This window comes from Molothrus aeneus, unplaced genomic scaffold (genome assembly GCF_037042795.1).
Source record: "Molothrus aeneus isolate 106 unplaced genomic scaffold, BPBGC_Maene_1.0 scaffold_30, whole genome shotgun sequence".
In the NCBI taxonomy this organism is placed as follows: domain Eukaryota; kingdom Metazoa; phylum Chordata; class Aves; order Passeriformes; family Icteridae; genus Molothrus; species Molothrus aeneus.
In genome coordinates, this window is record NW_027098964.1 from 3,121,257 (window position 1) to 3,148,135 (window position 26,879).

The following is a 26,879-nucleotide window of genomic DNA, read 5'->3' on the forward strand; positions in this document are numbered from 1 at the left end:
GCCACAACCCTCCCCCACTCCAGCTTTACACACACGTTACTCCAAGGTGTAAAAAATCCACTTTATTCTGGCTTTACACACAGCTTACTCCAAGATGTAAAACCTCCACTTTACTTTGGCTTTACACACAGGTTACCCTCAGGTGTAAAATCTCCGATTTACTCCAGATTTACCCCCAGATGTAAAAAACCTTCACTTTACTCCAAGTTTACTCCCAGGTGTAAAAACTGCGATTTACTCCAGGTTTACACCCAGGTTACTTCCTGGTGAAAATCTCCTCTTTACGCCAGGTTTACTCCAGGTTTACACTCAGCTGAGGGGAGCGGGGCCAGCACAGTGTCCGTCAGGGGTCAGAGGTCACGGGGGGCTCCTGCAGCCCCTGCAGCTCCCGCAGGCCCTGGGGGAGGAGCAGAGCATTGGGGGCGTGGCCAGTGGATGAGGGGGGCGTGGCCATGAAAGGGGGCGGAGTTACCTCCAGCACCAGCCGGATGTGGGCGCGGATCTTGGCCCCGTCGCGCGTCAGGGAATCGCTGAGCCTGAAAGGGGCGTGGCTTTAGGGGGCGGGGCTTTGATAAGAAAGGTGGGGTCTCCTGAATGGCTGTGGTTTGATGATTGGCAGGATGAGGCCACGCCTTTTTTTGTTATAGTGAGTGGGGATGTGCATTCCTTTCATTGTGTGGGCGTGGCTTAGTTTGTGTGGGCGTGGCCTGATGGACAGCACTCCTTATTTGGTCATGGAGTGATGACAGGATCTCCTTTTATGGTATGGGCGTGACCAAAGGGGGCGTGGTTTGCCCATCTGGAGCCGCCTGTGGCCCCAGGTGAGCGCCAAGGGGCGTGACCTAAGTGGGTGTGGTCCAAAGGGGTGTGGCCACCCCTCCCACCCGAAATACAGCAGGAATGGGGGGTGCGTGGACCTGCAAAGGGGCGTGGCCTAAGTGGGTGTGGTCCAAAGGGGCATGGCCACCCTCCCACCACAAATACAGCAGGAATGAGGGGCGTGGCTCTGTAAAGGGGCGTGGCCTATATGGGTGTGGTCCAAAGGGGCGTGATCACCTCCTCCCACCCAAAACACAGTGGGAATGGGGCGTGGCTCCTAAATGGGGCGTGGCCTAAATGGGCGTGGTCTCAAGAAATGGGCGTCATCTGTGCTCACGTGGGCGTGGCCAAGGCAGAACAATCGTGGGTCAATGCCCAGCACCATAGGGCATGTCTGGGGGCTGTGGGCGTGGCCTGGGTGTGTCCAGGAAATGTGGGCGTGGCACAGGGCGTGGTCAGGGGGCGTGGCCAGTCTGCCTCACCTCTGCAGGAGGGAACTGCGGCGCTCCAGGTGCCTCAGGGCCTCGGGCAGCGTCAGCTCCGCGAAGAACCCGAAACCCAGAGCCACGAACACGCGCCGGGGGTCCGGGCTGGGGGCACAGCCGGGGGAAATGGGGGTCAGGGGGGCCCCGAGGGGGCTTTGGGGGGTCTGAGGGGGTTTTTGGGGGGGGGGGGGGGTCTGAGGAAGTTCTGGGGGGATTTGAGGAGGTTTTTGGGGGGTCTGAGAAGGTTCTTGGGGGGATTTGAGGAGGTTTTTGGGGGGGCTCTAAGGAGGGTTTTGGGGTGTTCTGGGGGTCGTGGAGGCCCCAAGGAAACCAAATTGAGGGGATTTTTGGGAGGGGGGGGGTTTAAAGGGAATTTTGGGGTCACTCAGGGGAGTTTTGGGGTCCCTGCAGAGGTCCAGGGGTGATTTTGGGGGGGGGTTGAGGAGATTTTGGGGGGAGTCTGAAGGGGTTTTTGGGGGTTCTGAGGGGATCTTGGGAGGGTCTGAGGAGGTTCTTGAGGGGTCTGAAGGGGTTTTAGGGGGGTCTGAGGAGATTTCTGGGGGGCTGAGGAGGTTTTTGGGGTGTCTGAGGGGGTTTTTAGGGCTGCTTGAGGAGGATTTTGGGGTCCCAGCCCCACTCACACTTCAGCACTGACGAAGAAATTGCAGCCAAGATCCACCTGGGTGTGCAGGGGGGCGGCGGCGTCCTGGGGACCCCAAAACCCCCCCGGGATCCCCGGGGTTACACAGAGACCCCAAAAACCCCCCAGGGACCCCCAAAGACCCCCAGGGACCCCAAATCTCAACCCCCAAATCCCCCAAGGACCCACAAATCCCTCCAGACCCCAACAAACCCAATGAAAGTCAAATCAAATAAGCCTCAAATCTCCCCACAGAACCCCCAATCACCCCTCAAAAGACCCCAAATAAGCCCAAATCCTCCCAACAACCCCAAATCTCCCCTAACCCTCCCATGAGATCCCGAAATCACCCCTAAATCTCCCCTAAATCCACCCTAACCCCCCACAAGACCCCCAATTACCCCTAAATGCCTCCACAAGACCCGGAAAAATTCCCCCCAAATCCCCCAAAACTCCATCACCACATCCTCAAGCCCCCCCAAATTCTCCCCAAATCCCATCTGACCCCCCACAGGACCCCCAAATCGCCCCCAAATCTCCCCACGAGACCCCCGAACATCTCCTCCAAATCCCCCAAAATGCCCCCACGAGACCCCCAAATCCTCCCGCTAGACCCCCAAAAATCCCCCTAAACCCAAATCCTTCCGCTAGACCCCCAAAAATCTCCCCAAATCCCCCTAAACCCCACCCAAGGAGACCCCCAAACATCCCCCTAAATATGCCCCAAATCCCCCTCAAATCCCCTCCAGACCCGTCCCCGCCCCCTCCTCAGCCATGACCACGCCCCCTCGTTAAGCCCCGCCCCCGGCCCCGCCCCCCCGCGCACCTGCAGGCGGCTGAGGGCGGAGCGGAGCTGCAGCACCTGCGCCTGCTGCTCGAACACGGCCTCGCGCTGCTCCTGCACCCGCCTGCGGGGGGCGCGGTCAGGGGGCGGGGCTTCCCCGGAGGGCGGGGCTTCGCGGGGAATGGGCGGGGCCACAATTCGCGGTGCGGCGGAGGGGGCGTGGCCGCGATCTTAGGGTGAGTGGAGTGGCCACAACAGGGTCGCTATGCAGTGGAGGGGGCGTGGTCTTGAAAATGGGCGTGGCCTCGAGTGGATGGGCGTGGTCACAGTATGTGGTTATTATGAAAGGAGGTGTGGCCCCTATTTCATGGCCACGCCCCCTTTCTTATTAAAGGGGGCGTGGTCATGAAATAGGCAAAGTCTCGTAATCAATATGCGTGGGCACATTATGCTGAGGTTGAAGGGGCGTGGCCTCAGCGTGAAAGGGCGTGGCCACAACACTGTTATTATGTGGAGGAGAGGTTAAGGTGTAGGGGGCGTGGCCATGAAGGGGCGTGGCCTCACTATGAATGAGCCTGGCCACAACACGCGGTTATTACGCGTGGGGAAAGAGGGCGTGGTCACCAAATAGGCGTGGCCCCAACATGAATGGGCGTGGCCACAACACGCCGCCATTCTGCGGAGGCGGGGTCGAATCGGGAGGGGCGTGGCCACAGCGGCGAGGGGAGGCCCGGGCTGTCGCAGGGGCGGGGGCGGGGTTTCAGTCGCGATATGACGTCGCTTACCTCAGGTCTCGCTGCAGGACGTCGCTGACGAACGCTTCGTAGCGCTGCGCCTTCTCCGCCGCCGCCGCCATGTTGCCTCTGACGTCATCGCCGGAAGTGCGTCATCACCGCGCTGCCGCCTGTAGGGCGCCCCCTGGCGGGCGGGAGGTCTCGTCCCCGTCCTTCCCTTCCTTATCGCGGTCGCTTATCGCGACATGCCCGCCGCTCTATCGCCGATAAAACCTTACAGCGCGCTGAGTGCGGCCGGAACAACGCGGCCTGAGCCCCCCAGCCCGTACCTGGCCCAGGTGTGCCCCAGGTGTGCCCTGGATGTCCCCAGGTGTCCCCAACCCCCAGGTGTGTCCCAGCTGTCCCCAGGTGTGTCCCCGGTGTGTCCCAGGTGAGCCCCAGGTGTTCCCCAGCTGTCCCAGGTGTGTGCCCAGGTGTGCCCAAATGTCCCCAGGTGTTTCCCACCCTCCAGGTGTCCCGAGAATGTCCCAGCTGTCCCCAGGTGTGTCCCCACCCCCCAAGTGTCCCAGATGTCTCCCAGGTGTGTCCAGGTGCTCCCCAGGTGCCACCCAGGTCCCTCCCAGGTGTCCCCACCCCCCAGGTCCCTCCCAGGTGTGTCCCCAGGTGTCCCCAGGTGCCTCCCCCCAATTTTGGGGTCTCCCCGACCCCATCAGCAGCACCCAGCACCAGCAGCTCAGGGATTTATTGACCCCGCCCACCTGGGCGAAGGGGGCGGGACTAAGCAGGGTGTGTCAGAGAGGAGGCGTGGCCAAGCGGGCGGGCGGGGCTTACACACTCACGAGCGCACACTGAGAGACCCCCACCAGAATTGGGGGGGACTTGGCAAGCACAAAGCTGGTGGGGGGGGAGCGCCGGGGGGATTTGGGGGGTCTTGAACCCCTGGGACCCCTCCCCAAAATGGATTTGGGGGGTCCTGGGGGGATTTTAGGGACTCCTGGGTGGATTTTGGGGGCTCTTGAACATCTGGGACGCCCCCCAGGATGGATTTGGGGGATCCTGGGTTGATTTTGGGGTGAATTCTCCGGGGTCCAGGGTACCCGAAGCCCCCCCATTTGTGGGGTCGCGAAGCAGGGATGGATTTGGGGGGACCTGGGGGGGCTTTTGGGGGCGTCCCCATGGCAGTGTTGGGGGTGTTTTGGGGTGTCCCCAGTGGGATTTTTGGGGCACCCCCGGTGATATTTTGGGGTGTGCCTGGGGGAATTTTTGGGGTGCCCCAGGTGGGTTTTGGGGGGATTTTTGGGGTACCCCAGGGCAGTTTTAGGGAGTTCTTGGGATGTCCCGAGTGGGATTTCTGGGGTGTCCACAGGGGGATTTGGGGTGCCCCGGAGGGGATTTTTAGGGTACCCCCAGTGGGATTTTGGGGTGTCCCTAGGAGGTTTTTGGGATATCTCCCGTTGCTATTTTGGGTTGTCCCCGGGAGGTTTTTGGGGCACCCCCGTTGGTATTTTGGGGTGTCCCCAGGAGGTTTCGGGGATGCCCCGTTGGTATTTTGGGGTGGTGTCCCCGGGCGGTTTTTGGGGTGTTCCCAGGAGGTTTTAGGGGTGCCCCGGGAGGTTTTTGGGGTGCCCCCATGTTTGGGGCTCAGTCGGAGAAGAGGCTGGCGAAGCTCTGCCGCAGCGCCCGCAGGCTCTCGGGGGGGCCCTGCTCGGGGGCGGGGCTGCGGAATTTGGGGGTTCAGGGGGGAGGTCCAGGGGGCGGGGCCTCGCCCCTCCCCTCCCCCTCCCCCCCAGAGCCCCGCCCCCCCGACTTACCTGGGGGGAGGGGCGGTGCCCGGTTTGGGGGCCAGCGCCGGTTTGGGGGCGATGGGCGGGGCCTGGGGGCGGGGCTGGCGCGTGGTGGGCGGGGCCTGCGGGCCAGGGGGGCGGGGTGTGGTGGAGGAAGGCGGAGCTTGGGGGCGGGGCTGGGGCACGGAGGGGGAGCGTTGGAGGCGGGGCTGCGGGGAGGTGGGTGGGGCTTGGGGGCGGGGCTGCGGTGACGTAGCCGGACCTTGGGGGCGGGGCTGAGGAGAGGAAGTGGGTGAGGCTTGTGGGCGGGGCTGTGAAGTGGGCGGGGCTTGTGGCCTTGGCTGGGGGGACACGGCTGGGCCTTGTGGGCGGGGTTGAGAAGTAGGCGGGGCTTGAGGGCGGGGCTGTGAGGTGGGCGGGGCTTGAGGGCGGGGCTGGGATGTGGGAGAGATTTGGGGAGGTGGCTGCGGGGATGTGGGCGGGGCTTGTGGGCGGGGCTGCGGGCTGGGTGGGCGTGGCTGAGGGGCAGAGGCAGCCAGGGGTGGGCGGGGCTGCGAAGTGGGCGGAGCTTGTGGGTGCGGCTGCGGCGAGCTGGGCGGGGTTTGTGGGCGTGGCTGAGCTGGACTTGGCGGGGTTTGTGGGCGTGGCTGCGGGGAGGTGGGGCGGGGCTGGGGCATCGCCGTTGGGGTTTGGGGGCGGGGTTGTGCAGCGAGTGGGCGGGGCTGGGCGGGGCCTCGAGGTTGGGCGGGGCCTGGTTGGGTAGGGCGTGGTGAAGCTCCACCCATTTGTGGGCGGGGCTGCCCCTGCGGCTGGGGGCGGGGCTGGGCAGGGCCAGACGGAGGCGGAGCACCTGGAGGGAAGAGAAACAGCTGAGGGGGCGGGGCTTGAGGCAGGTAAGGTCCTAATTTGGGCCAAAATCCTCCAATTTTGGGTGAGTGGGGGCAGATTTGGGGTGTCCCAGGGCTGGGAGGGGCTCCCAAAAATTTGGGTGTCTGGAAGAATTTTTAGCAATTATTTAAAATTTCATGAATTTTTGGATTTAGGGCAATTTTGAGATGGTTTTTTCAGGAAACCCCCAATTTTTCCAAGCCCCTTTTCAGGGAAAATTTTCCCATTTGGAGCAAAAGCCAATCCCTCAAATTTTAGGACGTAAATCCCCAAATTTCGGATTTTTGGGCGTCCCCAAAATTTGGGTTTTTTTGCTCACTCACCCTGGGGCTGGGGTCTCTGCTGGGGGGGGGTCCCCGGCCGGGGGGTCCCCGACGTCGCTGACACCTGCACAAAAAGGAGGGGGCGGGGAAAGGGGGTGGGGTTTCAATTTTGGGGGGGTCTGGGAAGCACCTGGGGGGGTGGGGTGGGGGTGGGGGGAGGGGCGGTTACCTGTGGGCGTGGCCGGGCGGGGGAGGGGCTGCGGGGGCGGGGCAGCTCCTCCCTCATCCGCTCCAGCACCAACTCCACGATCCGGGCCTGGTCCTCGGCCGCACCCGGGCCCAGCAGAGGCAGCCACGAGCCCAGGACCTGCAGGTGGGCACAGGTGGGCACAGGTGGGCGGGGCTCAGGTGTGGGCGGGGCTCAGGTGTGAGGGGAAGGTGAGGGAGGGAGGTGCAGGTGGTCAGGAGAGGTGCAGGGGGAGGGAACCAGGGGTTAGGGGGGGAACAGGTGATTCAGGTGTGCCCCAGGTGTGCCCCAGGTGTGCCCCAGGTGTCTCAGGTGTGTTCTATGTGCGCCCCAGGTGTCCCCCCCAGGAGTTCCCCGGGTGCCCCAGGTATGCGCAGGTGTCCTCCAGGTGTGCCCCAAATGTGCCCAGGTGTCCCCCACCTGTCCCCAGCTGTGCCCCAGGTGTTCCAGGCTGTCCCCCAGGAGTGCCCAGGTGTGTCCCATGTGTCTCAGGTGCCCTATGTGTGCCCAGCTGTGACCCAGCTGCGGCCCAGGTGTTCCTCAGCTGTGTCCAGGTATGCCCAGGTGTTCTCCAGGTGTGCCCAAGTGTCCCCGAGCTGTCCCCCAGGTATGACCAGGTGTCCCACAGGTGTGCCCAGCCCTGCCCAGGTGTGCCCAGGTGTTCCCCAGGTGTTGCCCAGGTGTGCCCAGGTGTTCCCAGCTGTGTCCCAGGTGTCCCCCAGGTGTTCCCCAGGTGTGCCCGTTACCTGCACGATCTGCTCCTGCCCGTCGGGGCCCCTCAGCGCCTCCACCCCGCAGATGTCGACGCCCCCGAAGAGGCCGGCACAGGCGTCAACCCACGCCCGGTGCCTGACGAGGGGCGGGGCTCAGCGGCCACGCCCACCGCCGTGGCCACACCCCCCCCAACCCGGCCACGCCCCCTCGAACTGGGCAGAGCCCCAACCCAAAGCCCCGCCCCTTTCCAAATGGCTACGCCCACAAAACCCCACATGTCGCACACCTTTGGGTGGCCACGCCCATCTAAGCCACGCCCTTTCCCGCATAGCCCCACCCATCTCTCAATAACCCTGCCCCTCCCTGCATAGCTCCTCCCCTTCTCTTCTAGCCACACCCCCTTCATGCTAGCCCCACCCCTTTCCTGCATAGCCACACCCCTTTTCTCATAGTCCCGCCCCTTCATGAGAGGCCACACCCCTTTTCTCATAGCCCTGCCCCTCCATGCATAGCCACACCCCTCTGTCATAGCCCCGCCCCGTCTCTCATGGCCACGCCCCTTTCTTTAAAGCCCCGCCCTTCTTTCCTAGCCCCACCCCATTGCCGCCCCACCCCACCCGAGCCCCTCCCAAGGCCACGCCCCTCTTGGCTCCGCCCCCTCGCACTCACCTGGGGCTGAGAGCGACCGGCTCCACCTGCGGCCCCTCCCCCGCCGTGTCCCCGCCCCCCAGGGACCACCTGGGGAGACACCGGGGTCAGCGGGGCCCCTCCCCCACTCACACAGGCCCCGCCCCTTCACAGACCAGTCCCATTCCCAGTGTTCCCAGTGCTCCCAGTCCCTCCCAATCCCCTCCCAGTCCCGCCCAGTTCCCCCAGTCCCATTCCCAGTGTTCCCAGTTTCCCCAGTCTCACCGCAGGGCTCTGTACTGGTTTCCCCAGTTCCCCCAGTCCATCCCAGTCCATCCCAGTTCCCCCAGTCCCTCCAGTACCTCCCAGTGCTCCCAGTCCCATTCCCAGCCCCGTTCCCAGTGCTCCCAGTCTCACCGCAGGGCTCTGTACTGGTTTCCCCAGTGTCCCCAGTCCTCCCAGCGTCCCCAGTCCCATTCCCAGTGCTCCCAGTCCCTCCCAGTGTTCCCAGTCTCACCGCAGGGCTCTGTACTGGTTTCCCCAGTGTCCCCAGTCCCATTCCCAGTGTCCCCAGTCCCTCCCAGTGTCCCCAGTCCCATTCCCAGTGTCCCCAGTCCCTCCCAGTGTCCCCAGTCCCATTCCCAGTGTTCCCAGTGCTCCCAGTTTCCCCAGTCTCACCGCAGGGCTCTGTACTGGTCCCCGATCCTCTGCACCCGCAGCCGCTCGGTTCCCACGGGGCCCCCCCGCAGCAGCGCCCCCGCCCGGGCCCCGCCCATGGCAGCGGCCACGGCCCCCAGGAGCTGCGGGGAGCCCACGCGCACCTGGGCAGGTGAGGGACAGTGAGGGACAGTGAGGGACAGTGAGGGACAGAGGGGACACAGGGACAGTGAGGGACACGGGGACAGTGAGGGACAGTGAGGGACACAGGGACAGTGAGGGGACAGTGAGGGACAGTGAGGGACAGTGAGGGACAGTGAGGGACAGTGAGGGACACAGGGACAGTGAGGGACACAGGGACAGTGAGGGACAGAGGGGACAGTGAGGGACAGGGGACAGTGAGGGACAGTGAGGGACAGTGAGGGACAGTGAGGGACAGGGGACAGTGAGGGACAGGGGACAGTGAGGGACAGTGAGGGACAGGGGACCGTGAGGGACACAGGGGACAGAGGGGACAGTGAGGGACACAGGGGACAGTGAGGGACAGTGAGGGACAGGGGACAGTGAGGGACAGAGGGGACAGGTGAGACAGGGGGGACAGGTGAGATGGGGACAGGTGAGGGACAGCTGAGGTGTGACACATTGAACCACACCCACACAGAGCCACACCCACATTGAACCACACCCACATAAAGCCACGCCCACCTCGGGCCACGCCCCACTCACCTGTCCCACCCCGGCAGGGGCGGGGCTGAGCGTCACCGTCATGGGGAAGGTGGGGGCGGTCAGCTGGGGACACCAGTGACACCAGTTAGAGACCAGTTAGAGACACCAGTTAGAGACCAGTGACACCAGTCCCAGTCCCCCCCAGTCCCTCCCAGTCCCCCCCAATCCCCTCCCAGTCCCTCCCAGTCTCTCCCAGTCCCTCCCAGTCCCCCCCAATCCCCTCCCAGTCCCTCCCAGTGCTCCCAGTGCTCACCAGTCCCCGGGGCCGGTTGCAGAAGCGCTGGGGCACCAGTGGAAAGGCCTCATGGCCCAGTTCCCGCTGCAGCCGAGCCAACTGGGCAAACTGGGAGCGACTGGGAATGTCAGGGCCCAGCCGAGCGCCCCGCCCAGCACTCCCAGCACCGCTCCCAGTTCCCTCCCAGTGCTCTCCCAGTTCATCCCAGTCCATCCCAGTGCCCCCCATTCGCTCTCCCAGTCACCCCAAATCCCTTCCCAGTCATTCCCAGTCCCCCCGCATCCCCTTCCAGTTCCCTCCCAGTGCTCCCAATTTATCCCAGTTCACATCCAGTCCCTCCCATTCCTCCCCAGTCACTCCCAGCCCATCCCAGTCCCCTCCCAGTTGCTCCCAGTCTCTCCCAGTCCCCCCCAGTCCATCCCAGTCCCCCCCAGTCCATCCCAGTCCCTCCCAGTCCCCCCCAGTCCCCCCCAGCCCATCCCAGTCCCCCTCAGTCCCCCCAGTCCCTCCCAGTCCCTCCCAGTCCCCCCCAGTCGCTCCCAGCCCATCCCAGTCTCTCCCAGTCCATCCCAGTCCCACCCCAGTTGCTCCCAGTCCATCCCAGTCCCCCCCAGTCCCTCCCAGTCCCCTCCCAGTCCCTCCCAGTCCATCCCAGTCCCCCCCAGCCCATCCCAGTCCATTCCAGTCCCCCCCAGCCCATCCCAGTCCCCGTCCCTCCCAGTCCCTCCCAGTCCCTCCCAGTCCCTCCCAGTCCCCCCCAGTCCCTCCCAGTCCCCCCCAATCGCTCCCAGTCCCTCCCAGTCCCCCCCAGTCGCTCCCAGTGCTCACCAGGCAGGGCTGGTGGCTGAACCCGTACAGGGCGGGGATGGGGTCGCTGCCCGGGACCCCCCCCAGGTGCAATCCCACCAGGAGCCGCCTGGGGGCGCCCCCCGCGCCCCCCTCGGGCTCCTCCCGCACCAGCACAAAATCGGGGCGCACCTTCCTGGGGGGGGGGGACGGACACGGGGGGGCTCAGGGGGGTCCCCAAAACCCCCAGAACCCCCCAAAATTATAAACAACAAAATGCTAAAAAATTTTTTTTTAAAAAGTGCAAAAAATGAGATTTTTTTTTGCCCTGAAAATTTGGGTTTTTTCACCTTAAATTCGAGGGGAAAGTCCTCTCCCCGCACCCCCAAAATTTGGGATTTGTGCCCCAAATCCCCCCGAACCCCTCCCTCAAATCCCAACCCCTATAATCCTCCAAAATAATAATAAAAAAATATCTTAGATTTTTTTCCCCTAAATTTTGGGGTTTCACCCTAAATTTGAGGGTAAAAATCCAACCCTGCACCCCAAAATTTGGAATTTGCGCCCCAAATTTGACCGCCCCCTCCCCACACCTCAAAATTCAACCCCCAAATCCAAAAACTGAGATTTTTTCCCCCAAAATTTTGGTTTTTCACCCTAAATTTGAGGGGAAAATCCTCTCCCCGCACCCTAAAATTTGGACTTTGTGCCCCCAAAACGCCCCCAAATCCCCACCTCAAAATTCAAGCCCCAAAATCCCAAAAAATAAAAAACAAAATCCATGCTAAAAATGAGATTTTTTTCCCCTTAAAATTTTGGTTTTTCACCCTAAACTTGAGGGCAAAGTCCTCTCCCCACACCCCAAAATTTGGGATTTGTGCCCCAAAACCGCCCCAAACCCCCAAAATCTCCCCCGGCCCCCCCAAAATCTTTTCAACCCCCAACGGATCTTCCTTTGAACCCCCAAATTCACACTCAGAACACCAAATTCAGCCCCAAAAATGAAGAGAAAATCCCAAATTCAGCCCTAAATTGAGGTGGGAACCCCAAATTTCAGCCCAAAATTAAGGAGGGGACCCCAAACCCAGCCTTAAAAGAGGGGAGTGACCCCAAATGAAGCCCCAAAAAAGAGGAAGGGAACCCCAAATGAAGCCGAAAATTAAGAAAGGGACCCCAAATTCAGCCCCAAAAAAGAGGAAGGGAACCCCAAATTAAGCCCAAAATTACGGAGAGTGACCCCAAATGAAGCCCAAAATTAGGAAGGGGACCCCAAATTCAGCCCCAAAAATGAGAAGAGAACCCCCAAATTAAGAAGAGGACCCCAAATTAAGCGCAAAATTAAGAAGGGGACCCCAAATTCCACCCCAAAAAGGAGGAAGGGAACCCCAAATGAAGCCCAAAATTAAGGAGGAGACCCCAAATTCAGCCCCAAAACCGAGAAGAGAACCCCCAGATGAAGGAGGGGACCCCAAATTAAGCCCAGAATTAAGAAGGAGACCCCTAATTCCGCCCCAAAAACGAGAAGAGAACCCCCAAATTAAGGAGGGGACCCCAAATTCTGCCCCCCAAAAGAGGAAGGGGACCCTAAATTTCCACCCCAAAAAGGAGAAGACCCCAAATTCAGCCCAAAATTAAGGAAGAGACCCCAAATTTCCACCCCAAAAATGAAGAGACCCTGAATTAAGCCCAAAATTAAGGAGGAGACCCCAAATTTCCACCCCAAAAAGGAGGATACCCCAAATTAAGCCCAAAATTAAGGAAGAGACCCCAAATTTCAGCCCCAAAAAAGAGGAAGGGAACCCCGAATTACACCCAAAATTAAGGAGGGGACCCCAAATTCAGCCCCAAAAACGAGAAGAGAACCCCCCCAGATGAAGGAGGGGACCCCAAATTCCGCCCCAGGGTTTGGGGGGTCCCCGTGGGGTACCTGGAGCCGCCGCGGGCGGGGTCGATGCTGACGCTGAGGGCGCCGTGGGTGGAGGCGGCCAAGGAGAGCTCCGAGAACTGGGCCTGGGGGACCCCGAAATCCAGGGGGGGGACACCCCAAAAACCGCCGGGGGCCCCCCCAAAACCTCCCCCCCCGAGTCCCGCCCCAAACCTGGCCAGGGCCCCAGATTGGGTTAAAAAAAAAATGAAATTTTTAGGAAAAAAAAAATTGAGATTTGGGGGGGGGGGGGTTGGTTCAAAATTTGCTGAAATTTAGGAGGGGGCCCCCCCAAATTTGTCAAAATTTGTCCTGAACCCCTGAATTTGATGGAGGAATTGGGGGGGTTGAGGAACCCGGAGCCCAAAATCTCCAGGGAAGGCCAAAAATGTTTGAATTGAGTGAGACAGGAAAATATTTCGGGGCACCCCAAAATGACCCTTAAAGGAGCCACAAATTCACAAATTTCTCTTGGGGACCCCAAAAATTCTTCGGGTTGAGACAAGATTTTGGGGCACCCCAACGTTTCCCTTAAGGGAGCCCAAATTTCTCACAGGGGACCCCAAAATTTGCCCCAGGGGACCCCAAATCCTCCCTAAACCCGAACCCCAAACCTGGGGAGGGACGGGAGAGTTCAGAGCACCCCAAAATTTGGGCCAGGCCCCAAAATCCAGGGAAACCCCAAAGCCAGAACCCCCAAAACCAACCCAAACCCCCAAATTTTAGGGGTGACCCCAAAATTGGTGCATTAAAATCTAGGGGGGGGGGGGGGAAGGAAAACCCAAATTTTTTTTGAGAGACCCCAAATTTTTTTGGGGGGAGTCCCTAAAATCAGAAAGGGGAGGCCCCGAATTTTTAGGGGGGGACCCCAATATTTAAGGGGGGGGTCCCCAAAACTCACCTGCTCCACCCTCAGCTCCACGTCCCCGTGCACGGATTTGCCCTTGAAGGGTTTCACCCTGGGGGGGGAACCCCAAAATTTTGAGACCCCTCCCAAAAAAATCGGAACCCCCACAAAACTCTGAGACCCCCCCCCAAAATTTGAACCTCCCCCCCAATCTGAGCCCCCCCCAAAATTTTAACTCCCCCAAAAATTTGAGACCCCTCCCAAAAATCTGAGAACCCCCCCAAAAATTTGAAGCCCCCCCCCCAAAATCTGAACCCCCCCTCCCTCAAATTTGAACCCCCCCCCAGTTTGAGACCCCTCCCCAAATTGCTCCCCCCCAAAAAGGAGATTTGGGGATCCCAGGGTGGGGGGGAGGACATTGGGGGGGTCCCATGAGAGGGAATTTGGGGGGGAAGCTCATGAGGGGGATTTTAGGGGGGGGGTCCCAGGAAGAGGGAATTTGAGGGGGGGGTCCCATGACTGTAACTTGGGGGGGGTCCCATGACTGTAATTTGGGGGGGGTCCATGACTGTAATTGGTGGGGGGGTCCCATCACTGTAATTTTGGGGGGGGGGGTCCCCTGACTGTAATTGGGGGGGGGGGGGGCCCATAACAATAATTGGGGGGGGTCCCATCACTGTAATTTGGGGGGGTCCCCATAACAATAATTGGAGGGGGTCCCCATCACTGTAATTTGGGGGGGGGTCCCATGACTGTAATTTGGGGAGGGGGCCCATGAGGGGGGGATTTGAGGGGGGTCCCATCATTGTAATTTGGGGGGGGGGGGTCCCCTGACTGTAATTGCGGGGGGGGGTCCCCATAACAATAATTGGGGGGGTCCCATGACTGTAATATGGGGGGGGGGGTCCCATGAGGGGGGGATTTGAGGGGGGGGTCCCATAACTGTAATTGGGGGGGTCCCATGAGGGGGGGATTTGAGGGGGGGTGCCATGACTGTAATTTGGGGGGGGTCCCATAACAATAATTGGGGGGGGGGTCCCCATCACTGTAATTTGGGGGGGTCCCATGAGGGGGGCATTTGAGGGGGGGTGCCATGACTGTAATTTGGGGGGGGTCCCATAACAGTAATTGGGTGGGGGGTCCCATGACTGTAATATGGGGGGGGGTCCCATGAGGGGGGGATTTGAGGGGGGGGGTCCCATGACTGTAATTTGGGGGGGGGGGGTCCCATGACCGTAATTGGGGGGGGGTCCCCATAACAATAATTGGGGGGGGGGTCGCATCACAATAATTGGGGGGGGGTCCCCATCACTGTAATTTGGGGGGGGTCCCCGTACGTACCAGTCCGTGCCGGGGGGGGCGATCACGAGCAGCAGCGGCGCCGTGGGGGGAGGGGTCCGGGGGGGTCTCCCCGCCCCTCCCCCAGCTGGGGGGGGGTCTCCGCCCATCCCCCCCCCCCCCGCCAGGAAATTCCCGTCCGAGAGGCGGCGCCGCAGGAACTCCATCCCTGGGGGGGGGTCCTGGGGGGGATTTGGGGGGTCCTGAGGGGGTTTGGGGGGGTCCTGGGGGGGTTTTGGGGGGGGTTTGGGGGGTCCTGGGGGGGTTTTGGGGGGGGTTTGGGGGGTCCTGGGGGGGTTTTGGGGGGGGTCTCACCTGGGGGTCACCTGTAGGATCACCTGGGACTTACCTGGGTGGGGGCACCTTGGGGGGGTCCTGGGGGAATTTTGGGGGGGGGGTCCTGAGGGGGGGTTTAGGGGCTGGGGAGGGGGTTTATGGGGAAGGGTCTATAGGGGAGGGGTCTATAGGGGAAGGGGCAATAGGGGAGGGGTCTCTGAGGGATGGGGAGGGGGCGGCAGGGCCGGAGCCGCGGCCGGGGGGTCCCTGGGGGGGGCGGGGACCCCTCTGGGCTGAGCCCCCCGGGGGATGCGGCCCCCAAAACCCCCCCCCCAAAAAAAAATCCCCCCCACCCCCGCTCCCTTAGAGCTCCATCCCCCCCCCCAAATTCACCCCAAAATCCTCCTAAAAATCCCCCCCCCAAAATTCCACCCCAAAATCTTCCCAAAAAATCCCCGCCCTAGAGCTCCATCCCCCCAAAAATTCCCCCATAAAAATTCCCCCCAAATCCTCCCCAAAAATCATCCCCGGGCGGCCCCGCCCCGCCCGCGTCACTTCCGGCCGCGCCCCCCGCGACCACGCCCTGTGAGCAATGGGCGTGGTTTCGCTATGACGTCACATCAGCCACACCCCTGGTTCTGCAGAAAGGGGCGGGGCCTGGAAGGGTGGGGTCCGTGACGTCATCGCGGAAATCTGCGCGCGGCCCCTCCCCCACCGGAATCCCCTCCCAGCCCCTCCCCCACTCGCTCGGAGCCGTTTCCATGCTGGGATTTTATTGGGGGGGGGGAGGGGCCGGGGGGAAATTTTGGGGTAAATCCGGGCGGGTTTGGGGTCCTGGGGGGGGTCCCACGAGGTCACCGAGAGTCGTCTTCCTCTGGGGGGGGAGGGGAGGGGAGGGGAGGGGAGGGGAGGGAGGGGTCAGTGGGGGGGGGGAACCCCCATCCTGCCCCTCCCCCCACCAAAGGACCCATCCTGCCCCTCCCCCACCAGGGACCAACATCTCCCCCACCCCCACCACCAGGGACTCCCCACTGCCCCTCCCCCCTCCCGGAGACCCCCTCCCACCCCTCCCCCCTCATGGAACCCACCCTGCCCCTCCCCCCACCAGGGGATTCCCCCCTTCCCTTCCCCCATTTGGGGCATTCCCCGCCCCCCCCCCATTCCCCTCCCTTCTTCCCGGCCCCTCCCCCACGGAACCCGGGGGAATCCCCTCCCCTCCCCCCCCTCGGGGTTCCCCTCCCCCCCCCCCGGGTTCCCCTCTCCCCCGTACCCTCGGGGTGGGGGCAGGGCCGCACGTTCCTGCACGGCTTCGTCTCCTCCAGGCGGCGCCGCTGCCCCTCGAGGGGGGCGCACAGGGAGCGGGGAACGCCCCAGAACGAGACCGGGACCTGCCCCGGGGAGCCCACGCGGGGCACCGAGAGCCTGGCGAGGGGGGATTGGGGTCAGCTCTGCCCCACAGAGACCCCACAGACCCTATAGAGACCCCACAGACCCCATAGAGACCCCACAGAGATCACTGGGACCCCACAGACCCCATAGAGACCCCATGAGAGCCCACAGAGATCACTGGGACCCCACAGAGACACCGGGAGAGCCCACACGGGGCACCGAGAGCCTGGCGAGGGGGGATTGGGGTCAGCTCTGCCCCACAGAGACCCCATAGACCCTATAGAGACCCCACAGAGATCACTGGGACCCCACAGACCCCATAGACCCACAGAGACACCGGGAGAGCCCACACGGGGCACCGAGAGCCTGGGGAGGGATTGGGGTCAGCTCTGCCCCATAGAGACCCCATAGACCCCATAGAGACCCCATAGAGATCACTGGGACCCCACAGACCCCATAGAGACCCCATAGACCACACAGAAACCCCACAGACCCCACAGACCCCATAGAGACCCCATAGAGACCACTGGGACCCCATAGACCCCACAGACCCCATAGACCCACAGAGACCCCGGGAGAGCCCACGCGGGGCACTGAGAGCCTGGGGAGGGATTGGGGTCAGCTCTGCCCCATAGAGACCCCATAGAGACCACTGGGACCCCATGGACCCCATAGAGACCCCCCGGCCCCATAGATCTCCCTTGACCCCACAGATCCCCCCTGGCCCCATAAATCCCCCCCGGCCCCATAAATCCCCCCCGGCCCCATAGATCCCCCCATTCACGGGTACTGGGGCAGGCTGGGCCGGCACTCGTGGCTGTGCTTGGGGCTGACCCCATAGATCCCTCCAGCCCCACAGATCCCCCCCAGCCCCATAGATCCCCCCTGGCCCCATAGACCCCCCCTGACCCCATAAATCCCCCTGGCCCCACATCCTGCCCCACTCACGGGTACTGGGGCAGGCTGGGCCGGCACTCGTGGCTGTGCTTGGGGCTGACCCCATAGATCCCCCCAGCCCCACAGATCCCCCCCAGCCCCATAGATCCCCCCCCAGCCCCATAAACCCCCCCAGCCCCACAGATCCCCCCTAGCCCCATAAACCCCCCCAGCCCCATAAACCCCCCCAGCCCCATAGATCCCCCCACTCACGGGTACTGGGGCAGGCTGGGCCGGCACTCGCGGCTGCGGCTGCGGGTGGGGTTGGCCCCGCAGGGGGGGGTGCAGAGCCCCCAGGGGCTCCAGTCTGACCAATTCCCACGCACTGGGGGGGGCACAGGGGGCGTCAGCCCCGCCCCACAGCGCCCCATGGGGCAGGGGGGCTGCTGGGGGGGGGGGGGTGTCCCTGTGAGGGGCTATGGGGGCAGCTATAGGGCAGCTATGGGGCAGCTCTGGGGTGTGACAGGATCTATAGGGCAGCTATAGGGCAGCTCTGGGGTGCAACAGGATCTATAGGGCAGCTGTGGGGCAGCAATAGGGCTTCAAAGACGAGCTATGGGGCAGCTATGGGGCAGCTGTGGGGCAGGGCAGCTCTAGGGGGGTGCCATCACAATCTATGGGGCAGTTGTGGGGTGTAATGGGGCTCCCCCCAGGATCTATGGGGTAGCTCTGGGGAGGTTTTGGGGCTCCCCCCGGATCCATGGGGCAGCTCTGGGGTTCCCCCAGGATCTATGGGGCAGCTCTGGGGTGCTATGGGGCTACCCCTGATCCATAGGGCAGCCATGGGGTGCTAGAGGTTCCCAGCAGGATCTACGGGGCAGCTCTGGAGAGGTTTTGGGGCTACTCCCGGATCTATGGGGCAGCTCTGGGGTGCTATGGGATCCCTCCCGGATCTATGGGGCGCTATGGGGCACTATGGGGCGCTATGGGGCGCTCCGGGGCAGCCATGGGGTGCTATAGGGCGCTATGGGGCGCTCTGGGGCGCTGTGGGGCACTCACAGGGGCAGTTCTGGATGCTGTAGCAGGCGCGCAGCTCGATGGATCCGCCCTGGTCCGTGGGGCAGATCTGGGGTGCTATGGGGCTATCCCTGGATCTATGGGGCACTCTGGGGTGCTATAGGGCGCTGTGGGGCGCTGTGGGGCGCTGTGGGGCGCTGTGGGGCACTCACAGGGGCAGTTCTGGACGCTGTAGCAGGCGCGCAGCTCGATGGATCCGCCCTGGTCCGTGGGGCAGGCGGCGCCCCCCGGGCTGTGCCCCTCGCAGTCCCGCGTCCGTTTCTGCTGCCCCACGGCCGCGCTGCAGCTGATGTCACCCCAGGGCCGCTGGCAGGGGCTCCAGGGACCCCAGGGACCCCAGAGCACCAGGGCTGGGGGGAAACGGGGGTCAGTGGGGACGGGGACAGCGGGGACAGGGCAGGGACATCCAGGGGACAGAATGGAAGCTGGGAGCTCCTTTTCCGCTCCTTTCCCCCTTTTCCTTTTCCCCTTTTCCTTTTCCCCTTTTCCTTTTCCCCTTTTCCTTTCATTTTCCTCTCTCATTTTCCTTTCTTGCTTTCCCTTTTATTTTTCCTTTTCCATTTCCCTTTTTCCTTCCCCCTCCCACTTTCCTTCCCTTCATTTTTCCTCTCCGTCTTCCCTTTCCCTCCTTTTATTTTTTCTTTTTCTTTCCCCTTTTTACATTTCTTTTTTATTCACTTTTCCCCTTCCTTTTTTTATCTTTTCCCTTCCCCTTCTCCCTTTTCCTTTTCCATTTTCCCCTTCCTCCATTTTTCCTTCCCTTCTTCCTTTCTCTCTCCTTCTATTTTTTCTTTTTCTTTCCCCTTTTTACATTTTTTTCACTTTTCCCCTTCTTTTATTTCCCCTTTTTCCTTTTCCACTTTCCCTTTTCTTTATTTTTCCTTCCCTTCTTCCCTTTCCCTCATTTTTTCTTTTTCTTTCCCCTTTTTACATTTCTTTTTTATTCACTTTCCCCTTCCTTTGTTTTCCTTTTTCCTTTCCCTTTTCCCTTTCCTCCCTAAGCCCCGCCCACTCAATCAAACCACGCCCACACACAAAGCCACGCCCACTGCCAGACCGCGCCCCTACCTTTAAACCACACCCACAACCACACCCGTGTAACCCCCGCCCACACGGCCACACCCATTTAGGCACCGCCTCCTTTAGGCCCCGCCCCTCACCTGGGCAGGGGTCTCGGGGTCCGCAGAGCCCCCGCCGGCTCTGGGGTCCCTCGCAGTCCCTCCCGCCGTATTTTGGGGAGGGGGCGTCGCAGGAGCGGCGCTGAACGACCCCGCCCAGGCCGCACGTGACCGGGCAGGGCGTGGCCGGAGACCACGCCCCCCACGCGCCGTGCACTGTGGGGGAGGGGAGGGAGGGGTCAGCGTTGGGGGGGGGGGGTGTCCCAGAGATCTCGAGGGGTTTTGGATGGGGGGGTCCTGAGGGGCTCCAGGAAAGTTCTGGGAAGGTCCCGGGGGGTTTTGGATGGTCCTGGGGGGTCCCAAAAGGGTTTTGGGGGTCTTGGGGTGTTCTGGGGGGGGTCTCGAGGGGGTCCTGGGGATCCTGAGGGGTCTCAGGGGGTTCTAGAGGAGCTCAGGGAGGGTCCCAGGGGCTTTTGGGGGGTCTCGGGGGGTTCTGGGGGGGATTTCCTGGAGGGTCCCAGGGGGTTTTGGGGGGTTCTGGGGGGGATTTCCTGGAGGGTCCCAGGGGGGTTTGGGGGTCCTGGGGGATTCCAGAGCAGTTCTGGGAGGGTCCCGGGGGGTTTTGGGGGGGGACCAGAGGGGTCCTGGGGGGTTCCAGGAAAGTTCTGGGAAGGCCCTGGGGGGGTCTTAGGTGGGATTTCCTGGAGGGTCCCAAAAGGTTTGGGGGGGTCTTGGGGCGTTCTGGGGGGGGTCTCGAGGGGGTCCTGGGGATCCTGAGGGGTCTCAGGGAGGGTCCCAGGGGTTTTCGGGGGTCCCAGAGCAGTTCTTGGAGGGTCCCGGGTGGTTTTGGGGGGTTCTGTGGGGCTCTCGAGGAGTTTTTGGGGGTCCTGCCGGCTCTCAGAGGTTCCCGGGGGTCTCACCGGGGCAGGGCGGCAGCCCCGGGCAGGGCTCGCTGTCGGTGCCGCTGCCGGGGCAGGGCGCTCCGGGCGGCTCCCGCGACGGCTCCGGGGAATCGCAGCGGCGGCGGCGGCTCCGCCCCGGGCCCGGCCCCGAGCCCCGGCACGAGCCCGAGCAGGGACCCCAGGGCCCCCACGGGCCCCAGGCGCCGGCGACTGCGGGGGGGGGGGGAGGGGTCAGGGGAGGCCCCTCCCCCCCCACCTTCACACCCAGCCCCTCCCCCACCTTCCCTTTCCCCCCTTCCCAAATTTCTCGTGGGGGTCCTGAGGGGTCCGGGAATTCTCCCCCCTCCCCCCACCTTCACCCCCTCCCCCAAATCTCTCACGGGGGTCCCGAAGGCTCCTGGGGGCCTCTCCCCTCCCCCCACCTTCACACCTTCCCGCCCCTCCCCCACTTTATCCCCTGCTCCCCTCCCAGCCCCTCCCTTTGCCCCTCCCCCCTTTTTGCCCCTCCCGCTCCCTTTGCCCCTCCCCTTTTTGCCCCTCCCTCTCCCTTTGTCCCTCCCCCTGTGCCCTCCCTCACTTTGCCCCTCCCTCTCCCTTTGCCCCTCCCCCCTTTTTGCCCCTCCCTCTCCCTTTGCTCCTCCCTCTCCCTTTGCCCCTCCCCTTGTCCCCCCGCACTCACCAGGACAGGTCCCCATTGTCCCCTCCCCCTCACCAGGACAGGTCCCCATTGTCCCCCCCCGTCACCGGGTCCGGTCCCCGTTGTCCCCCCGCACTCACCGGGGCAGATCTTCATTGTCCCCTCGCACTCTCTCGTGTCCTCGCTGTCGCCGGGCCCGCAGGTGGCCCCGCACTGGGGGGCGGGGCTGGAGCAGCTGCGGTGGCGCCGCTGGGCCCCGCCCCCCCCGCAGGTGACAGAGCAGGGACCCCAGGGGGACCAGGGGCCCCAAATGCCCACGTCTGGCAGGGACAGGGACAGGGACAGGGACACGGTGTCACCCCATTGTCCCCAAATCCCACCATGTCGCCCTCCTCTGTGTCACTTCCATGTCCCCAAATCCTGCATTGTCACCTCATTGTGCCCAAAGTGTCACCCCATGTCCCCAAATCCTCCCCGTGTCACCCCTGGGGCCTACGTGTCCCGTCATCCCCCAGCGTCACCGCCGTGTGTCCCCAATCTCCCGTGTGTCACCCCTATGTCCCCTCCTTGTGTCCCCATGTCCCCCACGTGTCTCTGTGTCCCATGTCCCCTCATTGTGTCCCAATGTCCCCGTGTCCCCACTGTCCCAATGTCCCCCCATTGTCCCCATTGTCTCCATACCCCTAATTGTCCCCATGTCCCCCCATTGTCCCCATGTCCCCATTGTCCCCATGTCCCCAAGTCCCCATTGTCCCCCATGTCCCCCCATGTCCTAGTGACCCCATTGTCCCCATTGTCCCCATTGTCCCCATTGTCCCTATGTCCCCCCATTGTCCCCATTGTCCCCACTGCCCCCATTGTCCCCATTGTCCCCATGTCCCCCCATGTCCCCATTGTCCCCATATCCCCCCATTGTCCCTATGTCCCCATTGTCCCCATTGTACCCATTGTACCCATTGTCCCCATATCCCCCCATTGTCCCTATGTCCCCATTGTCCCCATTGTACCCATTGTACCCATTGTCCCCATATCCCCCCATTGTCCCTATATCCCCATGTCCCCATTGTCCCCATATCCCCCCATTGTCCCCATTCTCCCCCCATTGTCCCTATGTCCCCATTGTCCCTATTGTCCCCCAATGTCCCCAATGTCCCCATATCTCCCCATTGTCCCTATGTCCCCATTGTCCCCATTGTCCCCATGTCCCCATTGTCCCCATTCTCCCCCCATTGTCCCTATGTCCCCATTGTCCCTATTGTCCCCCAATGTCCCCAATGTCCCCATATCTCCCCATTGTCCCTATGTCCCCATTGTCCCCATTGTCCCCATGTCCCCATTGTCCCCATTCTCCCCCCATTGTCCCTATGTCCCCATTGTCCCTATTGTCCCCAATGTCCCCATTGTCCCCATGTCCCACCGGGGCAGCAGCCCATGTCGCAGGCCCTCAGCTGCCACTCCGTGCTGTTCCCCGCGTGTCCCCCGCCGTGGCCGCGGCTCCGTCCCCTCCTCTGTGTCCCCTCGTCACACGTCACCGAGCAGCTGCTCCAGGGCTCCCACGGCCCCCAGGCACCGGGGCTGGCACAGGGACAGCGACAGCGGCGTCACCGGGGACAGCGGGGCCGGCTGAGGTCACTCCGTGTCACCCGGGGTCACCCAGGGGTCACTTGAGGCACTCGGGGTCACCCAGGGTCACCTGGGGCACTTGGGGTCACCTGGGGTCACTCAGTGTCACCTGGGGTCACCTGGGGTCACCCAGGGCACTCAGGGTCACCTGGGGTCACCCAGGGTCACCTGCAGCACTTGGTGTCACCCAGGGTCACCCGTGGTCACCAGGGTCACCTGGGGTCACCTGGGGTCATTCCGTGTGACCTGAGGTCACTTGCTGTCACTGTCACCTGGGGTTACCTGAGGTCACGTGGTGTCACTCGCTGTCACTCAATGTCCCCCAGCCCCTCCCAGTGTCCCCAGGTGTGGGCGGGGCTAAAGAGGGTGGGGCTGGAGGGGGGGCTTGTTTGGGATGGGCGTGGTTTGGGCAGTGTGGGTGTGGCTTGCAGTGGGTGTGGCCTTTCATGGGCGGGGCTTAGCACAGATGGAGGTGGTACTTTAGCGTGTGGGCGTGGCTTGGGTCGGTGGGGCTGACAATGGGTGTGGCCTGTGGTGGATGTGGCTGCTGTGGGCGTGGCCAGGGAGCTATGTGTTCTGGATGGGCGTGACCAGGGGAGTGGGCGTGGTCAGGGAGTGGGCGTGGCCAGGGGTGGGCGTGTCTGACCGGCAGCTGCGGCAGTGGCCGTGTGGGCGGAGCCTGTAGCCGTAGGCGGGGTTCAGGCAGCAATCGGCCAATGGCAGCAGCTCCTCCCCCAGCGGCTCTGTGCAGGCCCCGCCCTCTCCATCCTCCTCCAATCGGCTGAAGCACCAGACGGGCGTGGCCGCTGGGGGCGGGGCCAGGGGTCACTGCCGGGTCACCAGTGCTCCCAGTATGGGCCCAGTATGGCCCCGTCCCTTCTGCTGCCTCCAGCCCCTCCCAGTGCTCCCAGTTCCTCCCAGTTCCCCCCAGTGCTCCCAGTTCCCCCCAGCCCCTCCCAGTTCCAGTTCTCCCAGTGCCCCCAGTTCCTCCCCGTTGTTCCCAGTTCCTCCCAGTTCCTCCCAGTTCCTCCCAGTGCTCCCAGGTCCTCCCAGTAACCCTTAAGCCTCCACTCCCCCCTCCCTCTGCCCGGCTCCCAGTGCCCCCAGTATCCTCCCAGTGCCCTCCCAGTGCACCCCACTGTGCCCGGCTCTGCCCTCCCAGTAACCCCCAGTAACCCCAGTTCCTCCCACTCTGCCCCTTTCCCCAGCTCTGCCCTCCCAGTGCTCCCAGTTCCCCCCCATGACCCCCAGTTACCCCCTCCCAGTGCTCCCAGTACCCCCGTGTCCCATCCCAGTGCTCCCAGTCCCCCCACCCAGTGCTCCCAGTTTGTGTTCCCAGAGTTCCCAGTTCCCCAGTCCCCCCAGTTTCCCATCCCAGTCCCCCCCAGTTTCCCATCCCAGTGCTCCCAGTTTCCCATCCCAGTCCCCTCCAGTTTCCCATTCCAGTATTCCCAGTTTCCCCAGTCCCCCCCAGTTTCCCATCCCAGTGTTCCCAGTTTCCCATCCCAGTCCCCCCCAGTTTCCCATCCCAGTGTTCCCAGTTTCCCATCCCAGTGTTCCCAGTTTCCCATCCCAGTCCCCCCCAGTTTCCCACCCCAGTGCTCCCAGTTTCCCGTCCCAGTGCTCCCAGTTTCCCATCCCAGTGCTCCCAGTTTCACCAGTGCTCCCAGTTTCCCGTCCCAGTCCCCCCCAGTTTCCCATCCCAGTGTTCCCAGTTTCCCATCCCAGTCCCCCCCAGTTTCCCATCCCAGTCCCCCCCAGTTTCCCGTCCCAGTGTTCCCAGTTTCCCACCCCAGTATTCCCAGTTTCCCACCCCAGTGCTCCCCAGTCCCCCCCAGTTTCCCCAGTACCCCCGTGCGCCGCTGTCCCGATCAGGAGCAGCCCCAGCGCCAGGAGCAGCCCCGGGGCCGCCATGGGTGCAGTGGGGGAGGGGCGGTGGGGGAGGGGTCCCCTCCCCTCCCCCCCCCACAGGAAGCCCCGCCCGGCCCCTCCCCCTCCCCCACTCCCCAATTCCGCTTTTTTTTCACCCATTTATTAAAAAACCGAAAATTCCAACGGCAAAACCGAGCGGGGGGGGGGAGGGGGGGAGATGGGGGAGGGAGGGGCTCCGCTCGAGGTGGGCGTGGCCTCGGAGTGGGCGTGGCCTCAGGGTCCCTCGCTGAACCGCGTCACCCCCCCAGGGCGGGGCCGGGCGGGGGCCTGCGGGGACAATGACGTCACCGAGGGGTCACCGAGGGGTCACCGGGTGTCCCCAAGCCCCTCCCCGTGTCCCCCCTCACTCCCATGTCCCCAGTGTCCCCAGCGATGTCCCCAATGTCCCCTCACCCCTGGGTGTCCCCTGGGTGTCCCCAATGTCCTCCCTGTCCCCTGGCAATCCCCAGGGATGTCACCAATGTCCCCTGGCTGCCCCCTGGGTGTCCCCGATGTCCCCAGCGATGTCCCCAATGTCTGCTCGACACCTGGCTGTCCTCTGAGTGTCCCCAATGTCCCCCTGGGTGTCCTCCCTGTCCCCTGGCAATCCCCAGGGATGTCCCTGCTGTCCCCTGGCTGCCCCCTGGGTGTCCCCAATGTCCCCTCACCCCTGGGTATCCCCTGGGTGTCCCCAATGTCCCCTCACCCCCATGTCCCCCTGTCCCCAGGGTGTCCTCGCTGTCCCTGATGTCCCCATGGGTGTTCCCAATGTCCCCTGTCCCCGGATGTCCCCTCGCTGTCCCCCCTGTCCCCAGCAATGTCCCCCCTGTCCCCAGGTGTCCCCAGGTGTCCCCGGTGTCACCTCAGCTCTCCTCCGGCCCAGCCCGCTGCCCTCCTTCCAGCCCATGGCCTGCAGCATGCGGCACCCCAGGGGCGGCCCCTCGGCGTCCCTGTGCCACCAAGGGGGTCACACAGTGTCACACACAGGGTCACACACAGTGTCACACACAATGTCACACACAGGGTCACAAACAGTGTCACAGTGTCACACACAATGTCACACAGGGTCACACCCAGTGTCACATGCAGCCCAGGGCCTGCAGCACCCCAGGGGGGGGCCTGGCTGTCCCTGTGTCACACAGGGTCACTCACACTGTCACAGTGTCACCCATGGGTGTCACACAGGGTCACAGTGTCACACACAATGTCACACACTGTCACAGTGTCACATGCAGCCCATGGCCTGCAGCACCCCGGGGGGGCCCTGGCTGTCCCTGTGTCACCCATGGGTGTCACTCACACTGTCACAGTGTCACCCATGGGTGTCACACAGGGTCACAGTGTCACCCACGGGTGTCACACACAGGGGCCACACACGGTGTCCCCCCTCCCCCGCCCCATGGCACCCATTTTTTGGGGTGCCCATCCCCATTTTTTGGGGTCCCCCCCATATTTCCCCCCCATTTTTGGGTCCCCACCCCATTTTTGGGGTCCCCCCATATCCCCCCCCCACCCCCATTTTCAGGGTTTCCCATCCCCATTTTTGGGGTCCCATCCCCATTTTCAGGGTCCCCCACCCTCCCCCATTTCCGGGGTGCTCACCCGGGGGTCGCCCCGGCCCCGAATTTTCTCCGTTTGGGCTCGGGGGGCTCGGGGCCCCCCCCCTGCTTCTCGCGGCGCTCGGCAGCGCGGTCCCGGTACTTCATCTGGGGGGAGGGGCGGGGGTCACCCGGGAAATGGGAACCCCCCAGGGACCCCCAAACACCCCTGGGACCCTCCCAGGGACCCCCACCCACCTCAGGGACCCCCCCCGGGACCCCCACCCACCCCAGGGACCCACCCAGGGACCCCCACCCACCTCAGGAACCCCCACCCACCTTAGGGACCCCCACTCACTCCAGAGACCCCCCCCGGGACCCCCACCCACCTCAGGGACCCCCCCTGGGACTCCTCCCAACACTCAAAGAATCTCCCCCAACCCCAGGGATCCCCCCAAGGACCCCCACCCACCTCAAGGACCCCCCCAGGGACCCCAATCCAATCCCAGGGACCCTCTCAGGGACCCCCACCCAATCCCAGGGACCCCCCAACCCAGGGATCCCCCCCCAAGGACCCCAATCCCAGAGACTCCCCCGGGGACCCTCAACCACCTCAGGGATCCCCCCAGGGACCCCCCCCCAGTACCCAAGGGTGACACCAGGACCCCCCCACCTCAGGGACCCCCCTCAGCACCCAGGGGTGCTCCCCCCCACCTCAGGGACCCCAGGTGTCCCCAGGTGTCCCTCCAGGTGTCCCCCCCAGGTGTGTCCCCAGGTGCTGTCCCCAGGTGTCCCCCCAGGCGTCCCCAGGCGTCCCCAGGCATCCCAGCTGTCCCCAGGTGTGTCCCCAGGTGTCCCAGCTGTCCCCAGGTGTCCCTCCAGGTGTCCCCAGGTGTCCCCGCTGTCCCCTCACCTCGCTGTCCCCTCGCTCGGCTCCCTCAGAGGTGCCCAGGTGGCTCCGGCGCTGCAGCTCCAGGTTTTGCTGGGGACATTGGGGACATCGTTGGGGACATTGGGGACATCACTGGGGACAT

General features: G+C 63.3%; 4 protein-coding genes across 5 annotated transcripts in view; all 4 read right to left on the reverse strand.

The window, feature by feature from the left end:
• Window positions 1-47: 47 nt before the first annotated feature.
• On the reverse strand, window positions 48-3,669 carry UXT (ubiquitously expressed prefoldin like chaperone). 2 transcript variants are annotated; one of them, XM_066570555.1, is made up of 6 exons: window positions 3,514-3,652; window positions 2,771-2,852; window positions 1,946-2,010; window positions 1,302-1,409; window positions 473-536; window positions 48-397 (listed from the first exon to the last, which is right to left on the reverse strand). In XM_066570555.1, exons 1-6 carry the CDS (start codon window positions 3,582-3,584, stop codon window positions 344-346), a joined length of 444 nt encoding a protein of 147 aa, XP_066426652.1. In that variant the 5' UTR covers window positions 3,585-3,652; the 3' UTR covers window positions 48-343. The 2 variants fall into 2 exon arrangements, with proteins under 2 accessions (XP_066426652.1, XP_066426654.1); XM_066570557.1 differs by lacking the exon at window positions 473-536 and having other exon boundaries at window positions 3,514-3,669.
• A 52-nt stretch (window positions 3,670-3,721) lies between these two features.
• On the reverse strand, window positions 3,722-15,458 carry SYN1 (synapsin I). The gene is made up of 14 exons (XM_066570239.1): window positions 15,405-15,458; window positions 14,502-14,701; window positions 13,215-13,272; window positions 12,317-12,399; window positions 10,432-10,585; window positions 9,622-9,711; window positions 9,369-9,431; window positions 8,664-8,806; window positions 8,028-8,096; window positions 7,391-7,493; window positions 6,627-6,764; window positions 6,458-6,521; window positions 5,274-6,096; window positions 3,722-3,746 (listed from the first exon to the last, which is right to left on the reverse strand). Exons 1-14 carry the CDS (start codon window positions 15,456-15,458, stop codon window positions 3,737-3,739), a joined length of 2,052 nt encoding a protein of 683 aa, XP_066426336.1. The 3' UTR covers window positions 3,722-3,736.
• Window positions 15,459-15,552: 94 nt separating this feature from the next.
• Window positions 15,553-24,310, reverse strand: CFP (complement factor properdin). The gene is made up of 10 exons (XM_066570485.1): window positions 24,247-24,310; window positions 23,043-23,202; window positions 22,191-22,348; window positions 20,914-21,093; window positions 20,155-20,346; window positions 19,277-19,450; window positions 18,269-18,466; window positions 17,313-17,424; window positions 16,045-16,196; window positions 15,553-15,648 (listed from the first exon to the last, which is right to left on the reverse strand). The coding sequence occupies exons 1-10, from the start codon at window positions 24,308-24,310 to the stop codon at window positions 15,629-15,631; spliced, it is 1,410 nt and encodes a 469-aa protein (XP_066426582.1). The 3' UTR covers window positions 15,553-15,628.
• A 180-nt stretch (window positions 24,311-24,490) lies between these two features.
• The window catches only part of RBM10 (RNA binding motif protein 10), a 25,639-nt gene continuing 23,250 nt past the window's right edge, over window positions 24,491-26,879 (reverse strand). Inside the window, exons 19-22 of the mRNA XM_066570240.1 lie at window positions 26,759-26,827; window positions 25,910-26,013; window positions 25,170-25,257; window positions 24,491-24,595 (exon numbers count right to left, since the gene is read on the reverse strand). Coding sequence (XP_066426337.1) covers window positions 24,542-24,595; window positions 25,170-25,257; window positions 25,910-26,013; window positions 26,759-26,827 — 315 coding nt within the window. The 3' untranslated portion in view covers window positions 24,491-24,541. The remainder of the gene's footprint in view (window positions 24,596-25,169; window positions 25,258-25,909; window positions 26,014-26,758; window positions 26,828-26,879) is intronic.

What these genes read in the sequence shown, in the direction of transcription:
- CFP (XM_066570485.1), bottom strand. Translation starts at nt 24,310, where the DNA reads ATGGCGGCCCCGGGGCTGCTCCTGGCGCTGGGGCTGCTCCTGATCGGG. An exon ending in GGCCACTGCCGCAGCTGCCG is followed by an intron (nt 22,349 to 23,042) that starts GTCAGACACGCC and finishes TCCCTGTGCCAG; the next exon opens with CCCCGGTGCCTGGGGGCCGT. An exon ending in ACCCCGAGACCCCTGCCCAG is followed by an intron (nt 18,467 to 19,276) that starts GTGAGGGGCGGG and finishes GTTTCCCCCCAG; the next exon opens with CCCTGGTGCTCTGGGGTCCC.
- SYN1 (XM_066570239.1), bottom strand. Translation starts at nt 15,458, where the DNA reads ATGACGTCACGGACCCCACCCTTCCAGGCCCCGCCCCTTTCTGCAGAA. An exon ending in GCCCCCCCCGGCACGGACTG is followed by an intron (nt 13,273 to 14,501) that starts GTACGTACGGGG and finishes TTCCCCCCCCAG; the next exon opens with GGTGAAACCCTTCAAGGGCA. An exon ending in GCAACCGGCCCCGGGGACTG is followed by an intron (nt 9,432 to 9,621) that starts GTGAGCACTGGG and finishes TGGTGTCCCCAG; the next exon opens with CTGACCGCCCCCACCTTCCC.
- UXT (XM_066570555.1), bottom strand. Translation starts at nt 3,584, where the DNA reads ATGGCGGCGGCGGCGGAGAAGGCGCAGCGCTACGAAGCGTTCGTCAGC. An exon ending in GTCCTGCAGCGAGACCTGAG is followed by an intron (nt 2,853 to 3,513) that starts GTAAGCGACGTC and finishes CGCCCCCCGCAG; the next exon opens with GCGGGTGCAGGAGCAGCGCG. An exon ending in ACATCCGGCTGGTGCTGGAG is followed by an intron (nt 398 to 472) that starts GTAACTCCGCCC and finishes CTCCTCCCCCAG; the next exon opens with GGCCTGCGGGAGCTGCAGGG.